Source organism: Hemiscyllium ocellatum, chromosome 29, assembly GCF_020745735.1.
Source record: "Hemiscyllium ocellatum isolate sHemOce1 chromosome 29, sHemOce1.pat.X.cur, whole genome shotgun sequence".
In the NCBI taxonomy this organism is placed as follows: Eukaryota; Metazoa; Chordata; class Chondrichthyes; order Orectolobiformes; family Hemiscylliidae; genus Hemiscyllium; species Hemiscyllium ocellatum.
Window position 1 is genome coordinate 39,022,841 of NC_083429.1, and position 20,298 is coordinate 39,043,138.

Sequence of the window (20,298 nt, forward strand, 5' to 3'; positions counted from 1 at the left end):
CCTTTGCTAATGAGGCAATCTCGTTATAACAACGATTATCTCAGAATCTTCTCTGAACTGCCTTCAATAAAAAGGGAACCAATACTGCTCGTTATATTGAAGATATCATCTTACCAGCATCTTGTACAGTTGCTGTCAGGCCTCTCTACTTTATACTCCAACCCCTTAATATATGGCCCAACAATCCATTAGCCTTCCAGATCACCTGCTGCACGTTTGTGCTAGTTTCTTGAATTTCATATCCAAATACCCCCAAGTCCCTTTGTGTGGCACTTCCTGCAGTTTCTTTTTTCCATTTAAATAATATGGTATTGTTTTGTTCTCCCTTCTAAAATGAGCAACTTCACATTTTTCCATATTACCAACTTTTTGCCCACTTACTTAACCTATCAATTCCTCTGTCAATTGAGATTGACTAATAACACAAGTACAGTGTGTGTTCGGCTAAAATGTAGCAAGGTGGGAGTTTTTTGGGGGGATGGCGGGGTGGGGTGGTGGTGTGGAGTTGGTGCGTGGCTGACTTGCATGTTAATTTTGTGCAAAAATGTGACCCTTATGGCTAGATAAATAGATTTGACTTATACACCAAGTTGACTTGTACATTGTGATTTATGGTACACAAATTATACAGCACAGTCCCAACCAGTGCTTATGTTAGTCAGAAATGTCCAATCCTCAACACTGAGCCCTATTACGCTCACAGATTTTTTTCTCCTTCATATCCTCATCCAAGCCATCCTTAAAGGCATCGACAACACTCATCTCACCTATTCCTTATGATAGCACTCTGACCCCAAACTCAGAGTAAAGAAGTTGCTCCGGAATTTCTCACTGGATTTATTAATAATTTATCATATTTATCATTTATCAGAGTTATGGTCTACTCCACAAATGTTAGATTTAGCCACATTGATAATCTCATAAGATTAATAAATATCATCAGAGCATTCTTGCACTAATATCCATATTACTCCTTCTTAAGCATAAGTTTTCAAAATACTGTAGCTTACCTTCCTTGGAAGTAGGATGCTAGCTCAGATGCTTCATGATTCAGGCTCCTCAGGTGTACAATTAAGTTTCCAGAATTAGTAAACATGGCACCACATGTTTTACACTCATAGATTCTTGGTTTTCGAATAATGTGCCTTGAAACACGCATATGATGCTTATATTCACCAAATGAAGTAAATGTTGCACTACATATCTGGCATCGGAAACATCGTTTGCCTTCATGCTTGAGACGATGCATCTTTAGGGAATATGCTCTTGTGAACTTTTTTCCACACCTGTCACACTGGAAGGGTTTTATACCTTAAAAATAAAGGAAAGCTTTCAATCGACAATAACCAACTTAATAATTTGTGAAGAAAGCCATATTTCACTCTCTCAATTCCTAAGGTTGTCATCAACTTTCACGAACTGCTCATCCTATCCCAAGCATCAGGAAGAAACTAAAACGGAAGAATGAGTGTGTTTTGTAAATGGCAGAATTACTATAGATTTCAGTAATAATGCAGTCTGTTAGTTAAATAGTGAAAAGAAATGCAGACTCTATTAATCAGTAACAATTTATCTATTACAAGAAGAATATGCTTAACATCAAACTGGAATTACTTATCCATATTTGCTTACAACCACTCAATGCTCCAGCAACCGTAGAAATAATCTCTCTAACCTACACGTAAGGAAGATAATGCAAATATTAAGGAAATAAATTATTTTTATAGTCCAAAAATCTTAAAAAAATAGAGTTGATACGCTATTTTGTCCGCCCAATTCTCTTCCTTCAAACACTAATCAAATTCCTAGCAGTAAACCATAAGGAATAAAAATATGCACCACATTCGCTGCACTGCATGACAAAATTTACTGAATGAAATATAAAATTATTCATAAACATTCATAAAGCACATTATGTATGACCATCCTAACTAAATACAGAGGAACCTCGATTATCCGAATATGATTTCAAGATCCCGAGAGAAACACTATATCGAAGAGCTGTTTCAACCTTAATCACGTCTTTTGTTTACAGGTACAATGATTAAAAACGAACTCAGCTCACTGAACAGCTGCCGAGAACAGTCCAGGCACCGTCACTAAATGAATGACCTCCTGTTCTCCCTCTCTCTCCTGCCCGCACACGTGTCTTGGAGTTCAACATCGTGGTGAACCCTAAACTCCCCTACCCCAGATAATCTCTCTAACATTGTCCTGTATGGGACAGAGGATGAACCGGTCAAAAGGTTGTGTGTATGTGTGCGCGCACGCTTGCAAGCTCTATTTGGAGACTTAGTCCACAAAGCAGCAGCAATCTCTCTGTTGGTGTACAGTCCAGTTGCCTTTTGGGGGGGGGGGGGGGGGGGGGGGGGGGGGGGTCTTGTACGCAGCATGCTTTTACCTAGTCTCCTCCTGTACAGGGAGCAGACTTCACAGAAAACTCCGAGCCCCTCAGGAAATCAATTAACCAAATAATCAATTATCTGAACAAAATAGTGCCCACTCATCTCGTTCGGATAATCAAGGTTCCTCTGCAGATGCATGCACTAGGATCAGTTTATTATAAAGTTTATTGTACAGATTATTCCAGTTAATTTTGTCCTCTGAAATCCAAAGTACACTTCCAGAGAAAGGGAAAAATCACATTTGATATCACACCACTCATTTACAACATTTAGAAACATCTACCACTATGGACAACATCCAGGCTTGGGCTAATGAGTGTCGAGTTACATGTGTTACACAAGTGCCAGACAATGATCAACTTAAACAAAACAAAATCTTATTGTCACCCCTTGATGTTCAATGATACAACTATCGCTGAATCCCTGCTATCAATATCTTGGGCTTAAGGTTTAGCAGAAACTTAAACTGGAGCAGCCATGTAAATACTGTGGATACAAGAGCAGGTCTGAAGTTAGGAATTCTGAGTGTAACTTACCTCCAGTCTCCCCAATGCCTGTCCACCACACACCAGGCACAAGTATCATGGAATACCATCCACGGGCCTGGATGGTGATACTTCCGACAACACTCAAGAAGCTCGATACCAGCCAGGACTAAACTGCCTATTTAATTGGTACTCCAACCACAACGTTCAATATTAACTCCCTTCACCACTAGCACATAGTGGCTGCAGTGAGACAACTAAGAGAGATGCACTACAACAACTCAGCAAGGTAACCTGCAACCTCTGCTTCCTAGAAAGACAACATCAGCAGATGCAAAAGAAAACTACCACTTGCAAGCTCCCACGTAAGTCACATACTGAATTGTGACTATACTGTCATTTCTTCGTTAGGTAACATTTCTGGGACTCCTTTCTAAACAGCCCTGCTGGTGTCCCTATACCCCAAGGTCCGCAAAAGTTCAAAACAGCAGCTTATAACATCTGCTCCAGGGTAATTTGGAATGGGCAAAAAATGCTGATCTAGTAATTGACACCAACATCTCAAACAAATAAAACGTAACACTTTCAAACAACTGCTAACCTTATTGAGCAGAGTCAGAACAACCAATATTTCAGCAATTAAGACTGTTTTGCCATAAGTTGTTTTAACTTATAAGTAGGGGAGAAAGGTTCAATTCAGTAGGAACACATTGTCTAACAGACTGAAAATATATGCTTTCATTCAGCTGTTGCTTTCCATTATTCTGCTGGGATGGCAGGAGCATCAAGCAAAAGTGAGAACAGATTTAGTATTTCTCTTGAATTAAGTTAATAATGCCCCAAAATAACTCAATTGTCTGCTGCAATTTGTCCGAAGTGCACACCTCCTCACCCCCTTTTTAATTTGAGAGGCTTTCACAGTATTCAAGTGTAATACGATACAATATCTTCAATCTTTTCTATTTCTGCTCAAAGGAAACGAAGTATTAAGATGACAATTGAAACTTCAACTTGTTCTCAAATGTTGTAAAAGTAGAAAGATATTTAATAAATCGCACAGGAAAACCAATTGTTTACAAGTCAAGAGTTGGACTGTCTATATTTGACAAGTTGGTGTGACTGTAGTGTAACTGTCATGAACATAAAATATTTCATATAGATACTTTTGTGATGTAGAAGTAATTCAAATTTTGTCATAAGTTTAATACAATTCTTCTTGGCTTATCAGGAAACCTTGGAATTCTGGTTTGGAATTCTGCAATGAATTTTAAAGTTTAAAAATAGGGTGAAAAATTTGAAGAGTTCCAAGGTTTTCTTACAAGACTTCAATAAACTCATGGCTGATCATGCATTTTATTATTTTGCAACTAAACTGTCACCTTTTCCCAGTTAATTAAGTTTACTTCTCTAACAGGTTAAATAAAGATTTCCAGAGTGAGAAATTTGTCAATAAAATTGGAGAATATATTCAAAAAACCCTCTGAAATCAACTAAGAAAATAACAGTGAAAGAATCAAAACCTTTTTCGGAAAAATGCAAGCATTTTGTGCTGGAAAGTATCATAATTAATATTCAAAACAAAGCAATATTAATAATTTAAAAATCAGTTGTGTTTCATAAATGTGGAACACCACATGCCGTTCTAACTATTTTGTTTCATCTTGGCCCAGAACAAACTTTCCATTCCTCAAACTTTGGCTGCCTTTGCATAACACTGTATGCTCCACCCTCAGCAATAGACGTATACTCTGGAATTCTGTGAAAGCCCATCACTCCTTGCTACTTCCAACCTTGAAAAGCTCTCTCAACAAACTGTGTTCAGCATCTAAATCTTTGTAACTTCTTATGCTCAATCATAATTGTTGATTATGGCAAGACTACAATATTTTAAGCACCTAGAATGTTTGGAGTAGAATTAAAAACCAAACAAATAGTATAAAAGGGCATAAGTTAAATATTAAGATTTTGTGAATGCTCATAATTAAAACTATTTAAGTAAGGAAGATTATAATGTGCTGTGAATTCTGAAATGAAGCTTAAGAGATACACAAATGCATTGATGAATGTTACAAAAAGTTAATGACAGCAATTAGTCTCATTTGAAACTCACTGAGCTTCAAATATGATTTCATATCTTCAAAAAGTAACATTGGACAAGAATTAAAAATCCATTTTGTAAAATAAATAGATTATCTCTGAATAAAGCAGAATGCAGCTTCAGTATTATTTTCTCGTAAATTCTAGGAAAATCAGTTTACGGTGACTGACAAGTGAAAGATAATGCCCTTTGTTTTTATTTGATCATGGGCAGCACTTGCTAATCCAGCATTTATTGGCCATTCCCAAAGGGCAGTTAAGAGTCAATCATATTACCATGCATCTGGAGTTATCAGTAAGATAGATCTGGTTAGGATGGCAGGTTTTCTTCCTTATCAGGTCGTAAAGTCATATAGCATGGCAACCGACCCTTCAGTCCAACTCATCCACATTGACCAGACATCCAAATCTAACCTAGTCCTATTTGCCGGCAGTTGGCCCATCATTAGTGAACTAGATATGTTTATAGGACAATGGCTGAATGTTTGTCATTAGGTTAGCACTTCATTTTGGATTTTTTAATTGAATTTAAATTTCACCATTTGCCATGGCAGAGTCCTAGAATGTTAACAAAAACATGGTAATTGCTGGAGAAGCTCAGCATATCTGGCAGTATCTGTGGAGAGAAAACAGAGTTAATGCTTTGAGTCCTGTGACCCTTCTTTAGAACTTCTCCACAGATGCTGCCAGACCTGCTGAGTTTCTCCAGTAATTTCTGCTTTTGTTTGTTTCAGATCTCCAGCATTCACAGTTTTTTGCATCAATCACAGAACATTAGCCAGGTGTTCTGAGTTATTCATCCAGTGATATTACCATCAGACAATTGCTTCTACATTTTCTTTCACACAAACATAACACTAGATAACTTAGACATTAAAAAGACTTCTATTGTCAGCAGTCATAAGTAAAAAAAGAGATATACAATAAGGCATTACAGAATCTAAGACATCTTCCAAACTATTTATAAAAAGTAACCACTTTGAATGGCAGGTATAGTTTTCAGGCAAACAAAGAAATTGATTTGTCCCTTCTATACCAAATAGCGAGATGAATTGCTAATTAATCTGCTTTTGATAGAGCTAACTAGCGTAAGTACCATAGGACCTTAAAAGTAAATATGTCCTTGGTTTAATATGTTTAATGGGATGTGAGCACAGTTTACAGGTCAGCATTTATTGTATGTCCTTAACTCAAATGTGCTACCAATAGAGTCAAGGAGAGACACAAGATCACTTGGCATAATATGACACCTACCCAAAAGGAACCTGTTAACTATTGCATAGCAATCTTTCTGCAAAAAAAGCAACTCCACTATATCCCTATTTCGCAAAAATCTATCTTCTGAGATCTGAGTTTCAGTTGATCTAGCATTCAGAGGAACAGCTCCAGATTTCTGCTATCCTGTGTGTGAAAAAATATACTTTCTAAATTCACTCCATAAAACTCAGCTCCAATTTAAAAAGTTTGCTATTTTACTATAGATACCACACTACAGGGAATAGTTTAGTGCACCTACTCTAACATGCCTCTTTGAGGAAGTTTTTTTTGATACATGCCTGCTGTTGCTAAATCAAACAGGTGTTGCCACAATATACTCATTAGTTCTAATTATGAATCCCTTTGTGGCTACAATATAATGAACTTTAGAATCTTCCAATAAACTTTGGGTTTTCACTGGATCTCTGACTCACTATCTTGTAATAATCTATGATTTTTGTTGAATTCTGCTGAAATTAATACACATTTTGGGCTTCATGTGATAATTGCTTCTGTTATGGCTTTTGAATAAAGCACATCACGGCATAACTATTACCAATATTTTGAACTTACGCAAAGATTAGTTTTAATAAATCTGTTATCAAGAAGCAACCAAGTCAAATTAGCAATTATATTAGTCAACTTTCATTCATGTGATAATTCACAAGTACAAAGTAAGGAAGACTGAGGAATGACTCTTCTTAATAATTCACATGCACATATCCAAATGAACATATTATTAATGCAATTATACACATAAGGATAAAGTAAATAGACAGGAAAACATTTATTTAATCTTACCTGAGTGAATAAGCATGTGCTGTTTGAGGTTCTGGATACGAGTAAATCTTGCACCACATGTGGGGCACTGAAAAGGCTTATCAGGACCGTTTGGACTGGGTCTCTCCGTGCCACTTGTGGAAGGGTTGATGTATAGCTGGTAGGAGTACTGTCCACTCTCCAACCTAGAAATTTAAAGAACTACAATTTAAAAGTAGAATTATCTAAAAGAGAGCCAAGTAACCTCTTTGGTCTTGTTGAAGCAAGAAACAACTATCCAGACTTTTCTGTTGTTACCTGCAATACGCCAATGCATCTGTACAATATTTGGGCATTACTGAATTTTGAGAAAAAGTTTGCAATATATGAATTAAGTGTTATTGAACATACTAATTGGTGGTAGATTCAAAAATATATATTGAAAATTTATTGGAATATAACTGGTCTAGCCTCCATTTTCCAAAACTGATATACATTTCTGACGTAAAGTCACTAGATAAAGTGTACCGGATTGGCAAACAGAAATCGGGTGTCAGCTATTTAAATATCCATTATTTCCTAAAGCAACAATCTTTGAATATTCTGTTTCTATATAAAATACTGTAATTAGTAATAAATCCAATAAGTTAAATAACTTAACTTCAAATATGCAAAAGAAACATTTCCTGACTCAATAATCACTTCGATACATCCTAAAGGCAGTTAGAGCAAGTTTTACATTTAATCTTCATTGACCTCATATGTACATTTTAAAAATTAATACCTTTATGGAATTGTCCATCTCTTCCTTCATCATCTATCTTTTGACTCCCAACCTAAAGATGAACTTCTATTTATCTCTCAGCCCCCTCCATTCCTGATGAAGGGTTTATGCCTGAAATATTGATTGTCCTGCTCCTTGGATGCTGCCTGACCTGCTGTGCTTTTCTAGCACCGCACTTATCGACTCTAAATCAAGATACAGTATAATTCACAAGAGGTAATTTGGACTGGACACACAAAGTCTCCAAGTTAATTCATATGGAAAATGCTTCACAAGTGGCTTGACCTTTAACAGCCATAGCCCTCAGTTACCATAAGCACTGAAATTCAGTACAAATCCTTTCCCATTGGGCACATTGTAATAACTGATTTAAGACAGAGCTTTGTCACATCTACCAAGTTCATTTTTCCCTCAGAAACCCATAATTGCTATTGCATCTCATCTTATTAAACCAGCATTCATCATGCATTCATTTACTGCAAAATAATGTGTACAGATTGTAGTTACCTATCATCATCATCTGCGTGATTGTTGGCATTGGAAGTGCCTTGAAGTGTTGGTAAACCTTCTGTAACTCCTTCATCTACTGAACCTTTTGAAAGAGGGAGCAAAATGTCACAAAATATTCAGCAAGACCGCAACTTACGGTTCAATATTCAACTATTGTACATAACTCTACAATTAAATATATATTTTAAGCACACTGTCACCAACCCAAGGAAACCGAAAGACAAATAAAAAGCGGGCCATACCACCAGTGCTTCACTGATTATGTTACCTAGCATGGGTGATGAAACATCTGAAAACGAACCTTCCAGCTCAGCCAGCAAACTTACACTCAGAACCTCAACCTGAGCAACAAATCTTCTCAAAACTCACGAACACTGTACTTTGTAATTGGAACTTCATACTTTGCCAATTTCATAAATTCCATGTAATAATTTGCAACTGTAGTAAACAAACATATTTTAGACTTTGTTAACTAAAATAAAAGCATGATGGGAAAAATGCAATACAAAATTTGAAGATCTGCAATAGTACTGATATTAATACTGGATTTAATACTATTAATACTCTAATTTTCCAAACTGCCTAAAAGGGTGATAATGCAAAAGGTGGATGAAAATTGCAAGCAAGATTGAAAACACTGGCAGATATGCAGATTTAATAGCTATCTAATGAGATAATAGTAAAGTTGCAATTTAAGTGAGAAGTGATTAACATCTAACTTAAAGATCTTGTTTGTAAAATCATAAACTTAAAAGCTTAGTTTTTAAATTGTAAAATTATCCAGAATTTTTACTGAAAATATTTATTTCAACTTCAGCAACATTCTTGTTCCCCTAAAAACGATTACTTAAAATGTGGGCAAGGTGACCAAACATTAACTGTAAACTCAAACACCTGCAGCATGCCCCAGTTTCTCAAGGTAGCTCACAGTATTGTGATAAAAACAAAGGTCTTGCTTGACATTCCAGATGTCTTGGAGGAAAACTGAATCAGCTAAACTCTGCAATCAAAGAAATATTTTTGTTCCTTACAAAGCAACTTCAACTGGATTATAATAGCAGCACAGCTTTCTGGAATGCAAATCATCATCCCAATTATAAAAACCATGCAAAAAATAAGCATTCAATATTCTAAGATGCTTAACTTTATGACAACTTTGTTCTACCTCATCACAGGAGCTTGAACAATTTAATACACAAACCAAAAAATAAATGTTTTGTTATACACACCTATAGAGGAAGACTGTGGGCTGATCAATAAATCCTCTTGAACTTGTTCACTGCCTGGTACAGTTTGATGGTCACTAAGTGAACTTTGAGAAGCACTAACAGGTTGTGATACCACTTCATGACCTTCATCATCACTTAACCTTTCAACTTTGATCCGTACATCATCTTCTATTACAGGGGACGATGTTGCTTTTGTGCTTTCACAAGCAGTAAATTCAGGTAGTCTTCCTGTTACCTCTGCATTCACAGTCTGTTCCGAGATTCTAGCATTTTCTGTTTGTTTACTTTTTTCAGTTTGCGTCCGCCGATCACCACCCAATGGGTATGTCCACTGAAATGACACAGACGAGTCCACACATTGCTGGGTCCTGTTGCTATCTGAAAAGGTCACTGAAGCGTTTAAAACTTGTGAACAGTTGGGCTGAGCAGCAGATTCAGTAGGACTCTCTGGTGATATCATTATGAAATTCTTTCGCTTTCGGCGAGACTCCCTGGGCTTACTCTTCTCAACTGAACTACATTCTGATGACACTGGTGATAGGCTGTCATCGTGGGACTGAACGATGCAAGCTCCACTACTCTCCTGAGGTAGTGAAGGAATAGGTCCTGGGGGATTACTACTTGTATTCCACAGGATACTTGATTTCATGAACTCTGAACAGGTATTTGCTACATGAAACATCTGCATATAGCTTGCAGCTGCCAAGACATCAATAATGTTCTCAGTATTAATGGCAAGTGTAGCAGTGTATGCATATTCTAGCAATGGTGAAAACCCACTAACAGTCACGTGATTCAAATCCAAAATGCACTCATCTGCATCTGATTGATTTATAAGTTTTGCCCTGAAGAATTCACTGCAAGCAGCAAGGACCACTTTGTGGGCTCGGAAGATCTTATCCTGAACTCGAATTGTTACATCACAGAAATGTCCTTCATTACGGAGTTTGTTTAATTTTCCAAGGAGCTCTTGACCATGGACTGGAGAATTGTGTGTAAAGGTTTTTAGACCCATTATTTGTTCTCCTTGTGTTCAGTACCCTTGTCTCGAGGATCTGAAGAAAAGAAATGTATCTTTTATTTTGAGTTTGAAATTTCAAGTATTAAGTCCTTGTCCTGTTAAGTATAAGCCACAGCTTACTGCCTTACAGTAAGTTAATTCCCATATACTGACAGACCATACACTATCAAGTTGGTGCCACTAGACCAGTCAATTTTGTACTTCCACTAACCAACAATGATCCTCATGTACCATCATTCTGAAAGCACCAAACAAACACAATTGGACTCAAAGTTTACAAGACAGAAAGAGACTACTTGGCCCTCATATGCGTCTTCTGGAAAACAAGTCACAGAGCCGAAACTCTCATCGCGGTTGTCCCTAAAATGGCAATTTAAATTTAACCCAGAAACAAAGGTTCATCTACATAGAAAACTAACAACCGAAATCAAGTTTATTGCAAGTCAGTTTTATTTTGCCACCCAGTACTATTAATTTTCACCAGATTAGTAACCAAAGTTTAATTCAGAATTTCAAGACAGTGAACTGTTTATGCTCCTTAAACCTGACAGTAAACAGCTTGCATTCCTACATAGATTTCTCTCATCTCCATCTTTTAAAAAATGCAATGAACCTTCATATTTATCAGCAGTGGTTGTAAACTGTGCCAGCTGGTAACAAAAATGGAATCAATTTAGGTAAAGGGGCAGTACAAAGAGATCTGGGTGTTCTTGTACACCAGTCAATTAAGGTAAGCATGCAGGTACAACAGGTAGTGAAGGCGGCTAATAGCATGCTGGCCTTCATAACAAGAGGGATTGAGTATAGAAGCAAAGAGGCTCTTCTGCAGCTGTACAGGGCCATGTTGAGACCACACCTAGAGTACTGTGTGCAGTTCTGGTCTTCAAATTTGAGGAAAGACATTCTGGCTATTGAGGGAGTGCAGCGTAGGTTCACAAGGTCAATTCCTAGAATGGTGGGACTACCTTATGCTGAAAGACTGGAGCGACTGGGCTTGCATACCCTTGAGTTTAGAAGACTGAGGGGGGATCTGACTGAGACATATAAGATTATTAAAGGACTGGACACTCTGGAGGCAGGAAACATGTTTCCGTTGATGGGCGAGTGCCGAAGCAGAGGACACAGCTTAAAAATATGGGGTAGACCATTTAGGACAGAAATGAGGAGAAACTTTTTCACCCAGAGAGTGGTGGCTGTGTGGAACGCTCTATTCCAGAGGGCAGTGGAGGCCCAGACTCTGGATTCATTTAAGAAAGAGTTGGATAGACCTCTCAAGGATAGTGGAATCAAGGGTTATGGAGATAAGGCAGGAACAGGATACTGATTAAGGATGATCAGCCTTATATTGAATCATATCGAATGGTGGTGCAGGCTCGAAGGGCAGAATGGCCTACTCCTGCACCTATTGTCTATTGTAAAAATGAAAAAATTATGTATACTTAAATAAGGTGGCAGATGATTTCACACAGAAACCAAAAGGCAATTACATATGATCAGTACATACTGGAAACATGACAAAGCCACCTTTAGAAACATTTATGAGCTAAAATATTATGATTCATTTGGAAAAGCTCAGCAAGTCTGGCAGGATCTACAAGAAGAAAGCAGTTAATGTCGGGTCTGGTGCCTCTGAAGAAGTTTCTCCAGCAATTTCTGTTTTTGTTTCAGATCGCCACTTTCACATTTCTTTGTTTTATTGTATAATGATTTAGAGTCATAGAGATGTACGGCACAGAAAAAGACCCTTTGGTCCATCTCGTCCACGCCAAACAGATATCCTAAATTAATCTAGTCACATTAGCCAATACATGGCCCATCGCCATCTAAACCTTTTCTATTCATATACCCATCCAGATGACTTTTAAATATAATTGAGCCAGCCTTTACCACTTTCTCTGGCATCTCATTCCCTCTGCATGAAAAAGTTGTCCCTTAGGTCCCTTTTAAATCTTTCCCTTCTCACCTTAAACCTATGCCCTCTAGTTTTCAACTTCCCTACACCGGGGAAAGAACATTAACTAGTCACCCTAACCACGCCACTCAATTTTATGAAATTCTATAAGTTTACCACTCACTCTCCAACATTTCAAGAAAAACAGCCACAGCCTATTCAGCGTCTCCCTATAGCTCAAACTCTCCAACCTTGACAGCACTCCTAGATTTTTTTTGAACCCTTTCACGTTTAACAACATCTTTCCTGCAGCAGGGAGAATTAAATGCAATATTCCAAAAGTAGCCTAACCAATGCCCTGTACAGCCGCAGCATGACCTCCCAACTTCTATATTCAATCCACTGAGCAATAAAAGCAAACATACCAAATACCTTTGTCACTAACCTGTTTACCTGTGACTCCACTTTCAAGGAACTATGAACCTGCACTCCAAGGTCCCTTTGCTCATCAACACTTTATTTGATTTATACATGCTGCTGAAACAAAATTTAGGAAATTACAAGAGTCTCATGTTTCAGAAATCTTGATACAAGTCAGCAAGTCCTTGGCCTATTTGAATTTTATCAAGACATTAGTTAAATTTTAAATATAATTGAGCTGCACTGCTCAAACCTCTAAAATACAAGCACATAAAATGGTTTTTTTCTGGAAGGCCAGGCCAGCTTTAACATTGATTTTTCAAACTATATTGAAACAAAAAAAAACTCAGTTGATACGTTGGTTTCAACAAGATACAACGATAATATTATGAATAATACTTTCCTACAATATTCCCTAACTTTAATGCTGCCAAATCTGCAGTTCCACAATAATTCAAGCATTTACCTTACAAAATGTCTTTTTAAATGCCTATTTATAATCATATAATTACACATAATATAATACAATTCCTCATTGTGCATCATGGACAAATTCCATTAATCATTGCATTATGAAACATAATTCAGTTAAAATTCATCACTGAAATTTGATCAATTTTACTGGTCCAGTACCAAAGCTTTGAACAAATGTGTTGATGGATCAGCTCCAGGATGAACGACCAGGACAAGAGAGAACAATTTAAAGCATTCCCAGGTTTAAACTTCAGAACAAAGTCAATAACTTTATACTTCACTGAACACTCATTTTACTATTTGCTTAGTATTTCAGGAACAAGTGGGTGTTATAGTTTACTTCTTTGTTGAGTCAGTAAGAGTGGATGGCTAGAAATGTGCACAATCCTTGCTGTATTTAGGGATTAACAGACTGGTTCATTTGCAGAAATATGCTGAGGTGTAGGTGTCTGAATATGCTACCATTTTACTCGTGGCGCTGAACAGAGGAGAGTGAAACACACTTAGGAATTACCCCTTGTTTTGTGAGAAACAGGAACACATTGCCATGCATTAGAAGTGCATGAATCATGACTTCGGACAGGGGTTGGCAATGTGTGCCCGTTGAGGGAGGCATGGGGGGGGGGGGGGGGGGAGACCGAGGAGTGAATGTGCGGCCCTTGGTCGGCGGGGCCGCGCTGGCAGTGATCGCCATACAGACCGAGGCGATGTGTCAGCCCAGAGGGGCCATTGTTTACGCGGGGCCGTGGTGCGGGGCTGGAGTGAGGGAGGCACCTACCTGTTGGTGCGGCTCCTCAGCCCGGCCTTACAGAGGAGGCCTCAATAGTGAGGGGGGGGGGGGTGCTGGGGGGAATCACATGGGAGGCTTCCCCCACTCCCCTCCTTCACTTGCCCCAGACACCCTTCCCGGGGCCTCTCAAGCGGCTGGAGAGACGGAGGGCTCGGAGTCTGAAGCGGGTCAGAGGCCTGAGGGGGGGGGGGGGGGGTGGATGGAAGAAGACACCCCCTTCATTCGCTCCCCCCCCCCGACACATACTGTTACATGCTTACCGTGCGGCCAATGTCGCGGCTCCGTGTGATGTCTCGGCCCCAACACCTATTTTTCCCTCCCCCCCCACCCCGATCCCCCTCAGCAATCACCGCTGTCCGCCCGCTCACTCGAGCCGGGGGTTTGTTTTGTTCCCAGCCTGCACCGCGCACGCCATCACCACCACCACCCCCCCACCTCAGACAGGAACTGTCAATCAGGGAAGGCTTGGGGGCGGGGCCAGCCGTCAATCAGCTGGCAGCAGGGCGGGGTTACTGCGGCCAACCGTCAATCAGAGCGGGCCAGGGGGCGGGGGTAAGCATAAACTGTCAATCAGAAGGGGACCTGGAGTCGTGGCTCAGCACAAATTGTCAGAGGGGTGGCCGGGCGCGGGACAAACAGGCACCACCTGTCAATCAAACGGGAAGATGGGGTGGGGCCACGCCACACCAACCGTCAATCAACATCAAGGGGCGAGGCTCAACGGCAACTGTCAATCAGAGAGGGCGTGGATTGGCATCAAACGTCAATCAGTAAAGTCCAGGGGACAGGGTTCAGCACCAACTGTCAGAGAGGGCTGAGGGGGCCGGGCCAACTAAGATCAAATGTCAATCAAAGCAGGACAGGGGTGGGACTTAGCACGAACGGTTAATCCGCGTGCCTGTGGGCGGGGCCAGCTCACGAACGGTCAAATCTGAGACAGCAAGGGGGCGGTGCTTAGGACAAACCATCAGTCGGGGGGGCAGGGGTGCGGCTCAGCACGAACTGTCCATCAAACTGCACCGGGGCGGAGCCACACTGCACCAACTGTCAATTAGAGAGATCGGGGGCGGGGCTCAACACCAGCTGTCAGTCACAGAGGGCCAGGGGAGATGTAGGTGTTGACACCTTTTTTTTTACACTTCCAATGCCAGGGATAGAGCATTACTTGTTAACTGCAAATGAGGCGCAAAAAAGCCAGATAAAAACGTTAATGACGTTCATTGGATATCACATCAATGTTGCTTATGAATGGTATTAACATCAGAACTCAAGGGACAAGGAGCCTATTGACTACACTGATCTAACTGGATCCTAAGAATTTGGTCAAATGATAGATGATTTTATCATAGGCGCATCATAAGACACGGGCATCAGAATGCTGTATTGAGAGCTGTCTGTTGATAAACCAGAAGCCTGTTCAAAAAAGCTGTCTGCCAATAAAGAAACTTTAAAGTTGTCAATCATCAGCCAGTGCATATCAATTGGAGAACAGATCAGGCTTTGCAATATGTTGTGAGACAGACAAGATGAGAACAGCCAGTTGGGGGAAAAAAAAAGCAAATAGAAAGATTAAAACCAGAGCAGAGGATGTAAATAATAGCAAACATTGAGGATGTTCTTGTACTCTTCACCCCTATTAATAGAGTCTAAGATACTATGTGCTTTATTAACGACTCTCCCTTCCTTGCAGCAAATGAAGAATCTTTGAAGTTGTCAATCATAGCCAGTGCACATCAGTTGGAGAACAGATCAGGCTTTGCATCAGCCAGTGCATATCAGTTGGAGAAGAGATCAGGAATGTCCCACCCTCAACAGTAGTGGACTCGCAGACTTTATGGGCATTTAAATGGTCATTGGATAAACACATGGAAGATAATGGAATAGCTTTGGTTAGATAGGCGTCAACACAAGACACCCAATCCAAACACTTGGGGATCCCAACTATAAACCCCACTCCAGCCTGAAAAATAATCATTGAACATTACTGTCTGTTTCTTATCTTTTAGCTAATTTTGTATCCATGTTGCTGTTGACTATTTTATTCCATGAGATATAAACTTTCACGACTCTCTCTTGTGTAGCGCTACGTCAAATGCCTTCTGGAATCCACTTATGTACATCAACAGCATTGTCCTCATGAATCCTCTCAGTCATTTCTTCAAAAGTTAGAAGATGTGACATTCCTTTAACAAATTCTTCTGAATTAACCTATCTTTTCCACTTCCAGTTTAAAGACAAATGTCACATTGAATCCAAACTTCTCTGCTCATGACAAAAAAATTATTGAAGCTAAACATAATGAGTGACAAAATCAAGATGAAATGACAATAGGCCAAATGCCAGTTTGATAAATTTGCCAAGTCATTTCCAGAGCTGAGTATTGGAGAGTCAGCCAAAGTGCAACCATTCAATACTCTAAACAAAAGTCACCCTATATGAGTACTTGGGACAACTGTAGAGCCTAGGAACCCTCCAACCACACGGGATGAATGTAGATTTCTCCAGCTTCCTCATTTCTCCTCCCTCCACCTTAGCTCAGTCCCAACCCCCGGATTCAGCTCAGCCCTCTTGACCTGCAATCTTCTTCCTGACCTCTCTGCCCCCACCCCCTCTCCAGCCTATCACCCTCACCCTCACCCTCACCTCCTTCCACCTATCGTATTCCCAGTGCCCCTCCCCCAAATTCCCTCCCCCCTACATTTTATCTCAGCCCACTTGGCACATCAGCCTCATTCCTGAAGAAGGGCTTATGCCCGAAACGCGATTCTCATGCTCCTCGAATAACCATCAGTCACAGAGATCTACTGATCAACTGTAAGATAAATGAATTGGCGACTAATGTTACCACAACAAGAGCATGCACTCAGGAAACATCACCTTAGGAATTAGTGAAATCTGAGGAACAGCCACAACAACATGTATACATGCTATGAGCAGACTGGTACAATTTAAGAACTACATTTGCAATGCATGTGCAGAACTGACAAAAGTGGACTAGAGTTAACACACTGGCTTGTTAATAAATTCTCTTTTATTGTGACCGTGTACATTTGGTAACTTGCATAGCTTGCAATGCAAAGGATGGTGTGTGCATTTTCTTTAATGTCAAGGAGAATGTTTGGAGAAGCACAATACCCTTCGTATGCTGGCTCACTTGTCAGAGTCAAGTGTCCTCTATCTCTGCTGTAAGTGTTTTTTCTGCAGTCTGTGGGAGCCATTAAACATACATCACTAACTGCTACATTTTCACATCCCTGGGAAAGTGTCCTCTTATACCACAAGTTTCAGTCTTCAAGTCCCCTTACTGAAGAGTCATGCAATGAGCGAATATTGTATTCTTATTTCCTTGTTCCATTAAAGAGTTCTGTTGCATCAACAGGTTATAAAAGGAGACATTGACAAGAACTTTCACAATATGCATTAGTAAGTTGGAATGTATCCCAGATATTTAGTTATGAGGAATTTGGTCTGCTGTGTGAGTTAGATGGTTTATAGTCTACTTTCATTTGAGTTTAATTGGCATAGATGTTAAAATACAGTCATAGGTCAGCAGAGAAGCAATACCCCAGCGGATGGTGCCTTGAAACTCTGTACGGGAAGAAAGATTCAACCATCACTATTCAATCTATCTTGTACTAAGCTGCTTTATCAAAGAATTACATCAAATAGAGATTAGATTCACCCTAAAGGGAAAACAAAAGAACATCTACTATTGAGTGCATCAAAATTGGCTAAATTCTAGGATACATTTCACCCTAGTTTATGAAAAATCTATTGTGGAAAAAGACTACATTTTGTAAAAACCAAATCTTGTTATACTGCAGTTTGTTAAAATATGTACACTTTTACTCATCTTATCCAAAATGCAAAAAAACCCAGATATATCCCTTACAATAAAAAAGGGGGAGAAAATCATTCTGAGGCTATTCTTGTGCATTAGCTGTAAAGAATAGTGTAAGTCTGGAAATAGGTTATCTGTCTGCTTTCCAGCTTCAAAATTGATCTGGGAAACAAAAGGTAAAAGGAAGAAGAGGAGGAGAGCATGTGAAATATGCAGCATATAATGGTCATTGTACTTTGGAAACAATTAGCATTTTGCCATGCAAATAAAGTGTGATTCTTAAGAGAATTTTACACAATAATATATAAATAAAAGCATTGGGACAGTCAGGCAGATAATATACTTCAAATCTAAGCATTTATTGGGGGAAATCTTGAAGATTAACATGTGATCTAGTACCTGTATATGCAATAATTAAACAAATTAAATAATATAATAATTAAAAATAATAAAGCATGTCATTGTGCCAGTAACAAAATTGCATCCATTTCATTGAAAACAAATGTGATTCTATTGTATGTCTCACTTCATAATTCAGATCTTATAATACAAAACTTGAAATACATATTGCTGTACATTACTTGACACTATAATATTTAAATCCAAGTTTTAAAAAGCTCACTGATTAATCAAGCTAAAAAAACATTAAAAATCATTGTTGTAAACACTTTGTAAACAGTGACCAAGACTTCTGCAGTTTCAATATTGCAGAGGAAACAAAATAGCAACTAAACGGTTGGACACAGGTTTTAGCATTCTCCCAACTCAAGCAAGCTAAAAAAAACTCTGTAAACTGCAACTTCCTGTAATACATCATATACCCTCCCCAAATTCTTTGAAAGTTCAAATCTGCACGTGTCTGTGTTTGTTGTTCTATTTTATTCATTTTTTTCAAGTCATGAAACTCCATTTTCTTTCACTCAAGAAAACCTTGGAATTTGCTCTGCTTCACTTTTACCTGAATATCTAAATTTAGTTGAAGTATGACAGTTACATTTAAAAAAAACGATAAATTAAAAATAAATTGTTGTGGTTGACCAGAAGAGAGTAAAGAGTAAAAGAAGAGAGACATGAGCTTTCTCGTTATGTCGCAACAAATATAATTTGCATTACACATGTTCTTACTCTGTTACAGTTGCTGTAACATGTTACCTTAAAAAGAGTCATTTGTGTATATTTCAAAGTCAATAATCATTGACTTATAGAGAACCTATAGAGTTATTCTTAGAGATCCCCCACCCCCACCAGAGCATCCATGCCCTCATTTCCCTCACATTACCCTGACAGTACATTTCCACCCAATGTGGAGACTCACCACATTAAACATCACTTTTAACTGTCCTCGCTGATCCCTGAGCCCTAACATTAAACCTTAATGATAGGCATTTATTCCTCTATAACCCCCTCTGTGAGCACAATTGGTGTTCAATGCTAGTAATGCCGCATCAATAGCTCACCATGCTTTCTGATGCTGTTCTGCATGCTCTCTTAAAACTTGGACTTTCCGCCAGTCTGGAGTGATATGGGCCAAACGCAGGCAACTGGGAACATGATTGGCATAGACTAGTTGGACTGAAGGATCTGTTTCCATGCTGTATGATTCTATGACCCTAACCTTGTTCCCACTTCAACACATGACTCTGTTTCACCCCTAGCCTTGACTCTCCCACCAGATTTTGGCAATGAGGTTTTTTTTTCCTACCCATACCTCCCTTGCATCATCTTTTATGATTAATGCATGGATCCAATACTGTATTCACGCTAGGCCTCTAATTAACTTCATTCACTGTGCATTATTTTAGAGGTAGGAATAACGATCTGAAAGCAACCTGTTAATTTCAGCACTAAAATAGCAGTCAAGAAAAATTCCTACAAATGTATTTCTTATTCATTGACTAATTGCATGAACAGAAACTTCCAATATCGTGTTTTCAAAATGCTGCTTCAACCCATTTAGTCAATATCTGCTGATTTTGTAATTGCAAACTTTTCAAAGTAAAGAAGGTCTACTTTAGTACACTTTAGAGTTTAGAAACTCTGTCACTGTGGGTGCAATCCAAAGTTGTGCAGGTCAGGTGAGTAGGCCATGCTAAATTGTCCATAGTGTTTAGAGATCTGTAAGTTAGGTGCATTAGTCAGGGGTAAACACAGGGGAATGGTTCTGGGTGGGTTACTTTTCAGAGGATCTGTTTGGACTTTTTGGGTCAAATGGCCTGTTTCCACACTGCAGAGATTCTATTAACTAGAGACTGCCAGAGAATAATTTCCATAATGCTAATTATTTAACCAGCATCATTCATCATCTCTTTCCATTTTGCCAACTAAACAGTGTCAG

At 39.0% G+C, this 20,298-nt stretch overlaps 1 protein-coding gene across 4 annotated transcripts in view; it reads right to left on the minus strand.

The window, feature by feature from the left end:
- LOC132829619 (zinc finger and BTB domain-containing protein 44-like) overlaps positions 1 to 14,457 on the minus strand; it is a 41,408-nt gene extending 26,951 nt beyond the window's left edge. The window contains exons 1-6 of one of the 4 annotated variants that reach the window (XM_060846919.1): positions 14,383 to 14,457; positions 12,884 to 12,972; positions 9,527 to 10,581; positions 8,295 to 8,379; positions 7,046 to 7,209; positions 1,011 to 1,311 (exon numbers count right to left, since the gene is read on the minus strand). In XM_060846919.1, the coding sequence (XP_060702902.1) occupies positions 1,011 to 1,311; positions 7,046 to 7,209; positions 8,295 to 8,379; positions 9,527 to 10,541 (1,565 nt within the window). In that variant the 5' untranslated portion in view covers positions 10,542 to 10,581; positions 12,884 to 12,972; positions 14,383 to 14,457. Of the gene's footprint in view, positions 1 to 1,010; positions 1,312 to 7,045; positions 7,210 to 8,294; positions 8,380 to 9,526; positions 10,582 to 12,883; positions 12,976 to 14,110; positions 14,158 to 14,382 lie in introns of those variants that run through there. The other 3 variants (XM_060846921.1, XM_060846920.1, XM_060846922.1) reach the window with 3 other exon arrangements.
- Between the last annotated feature and the right edge of the window lie 5,841 nt (positions 14,458 to 20,298).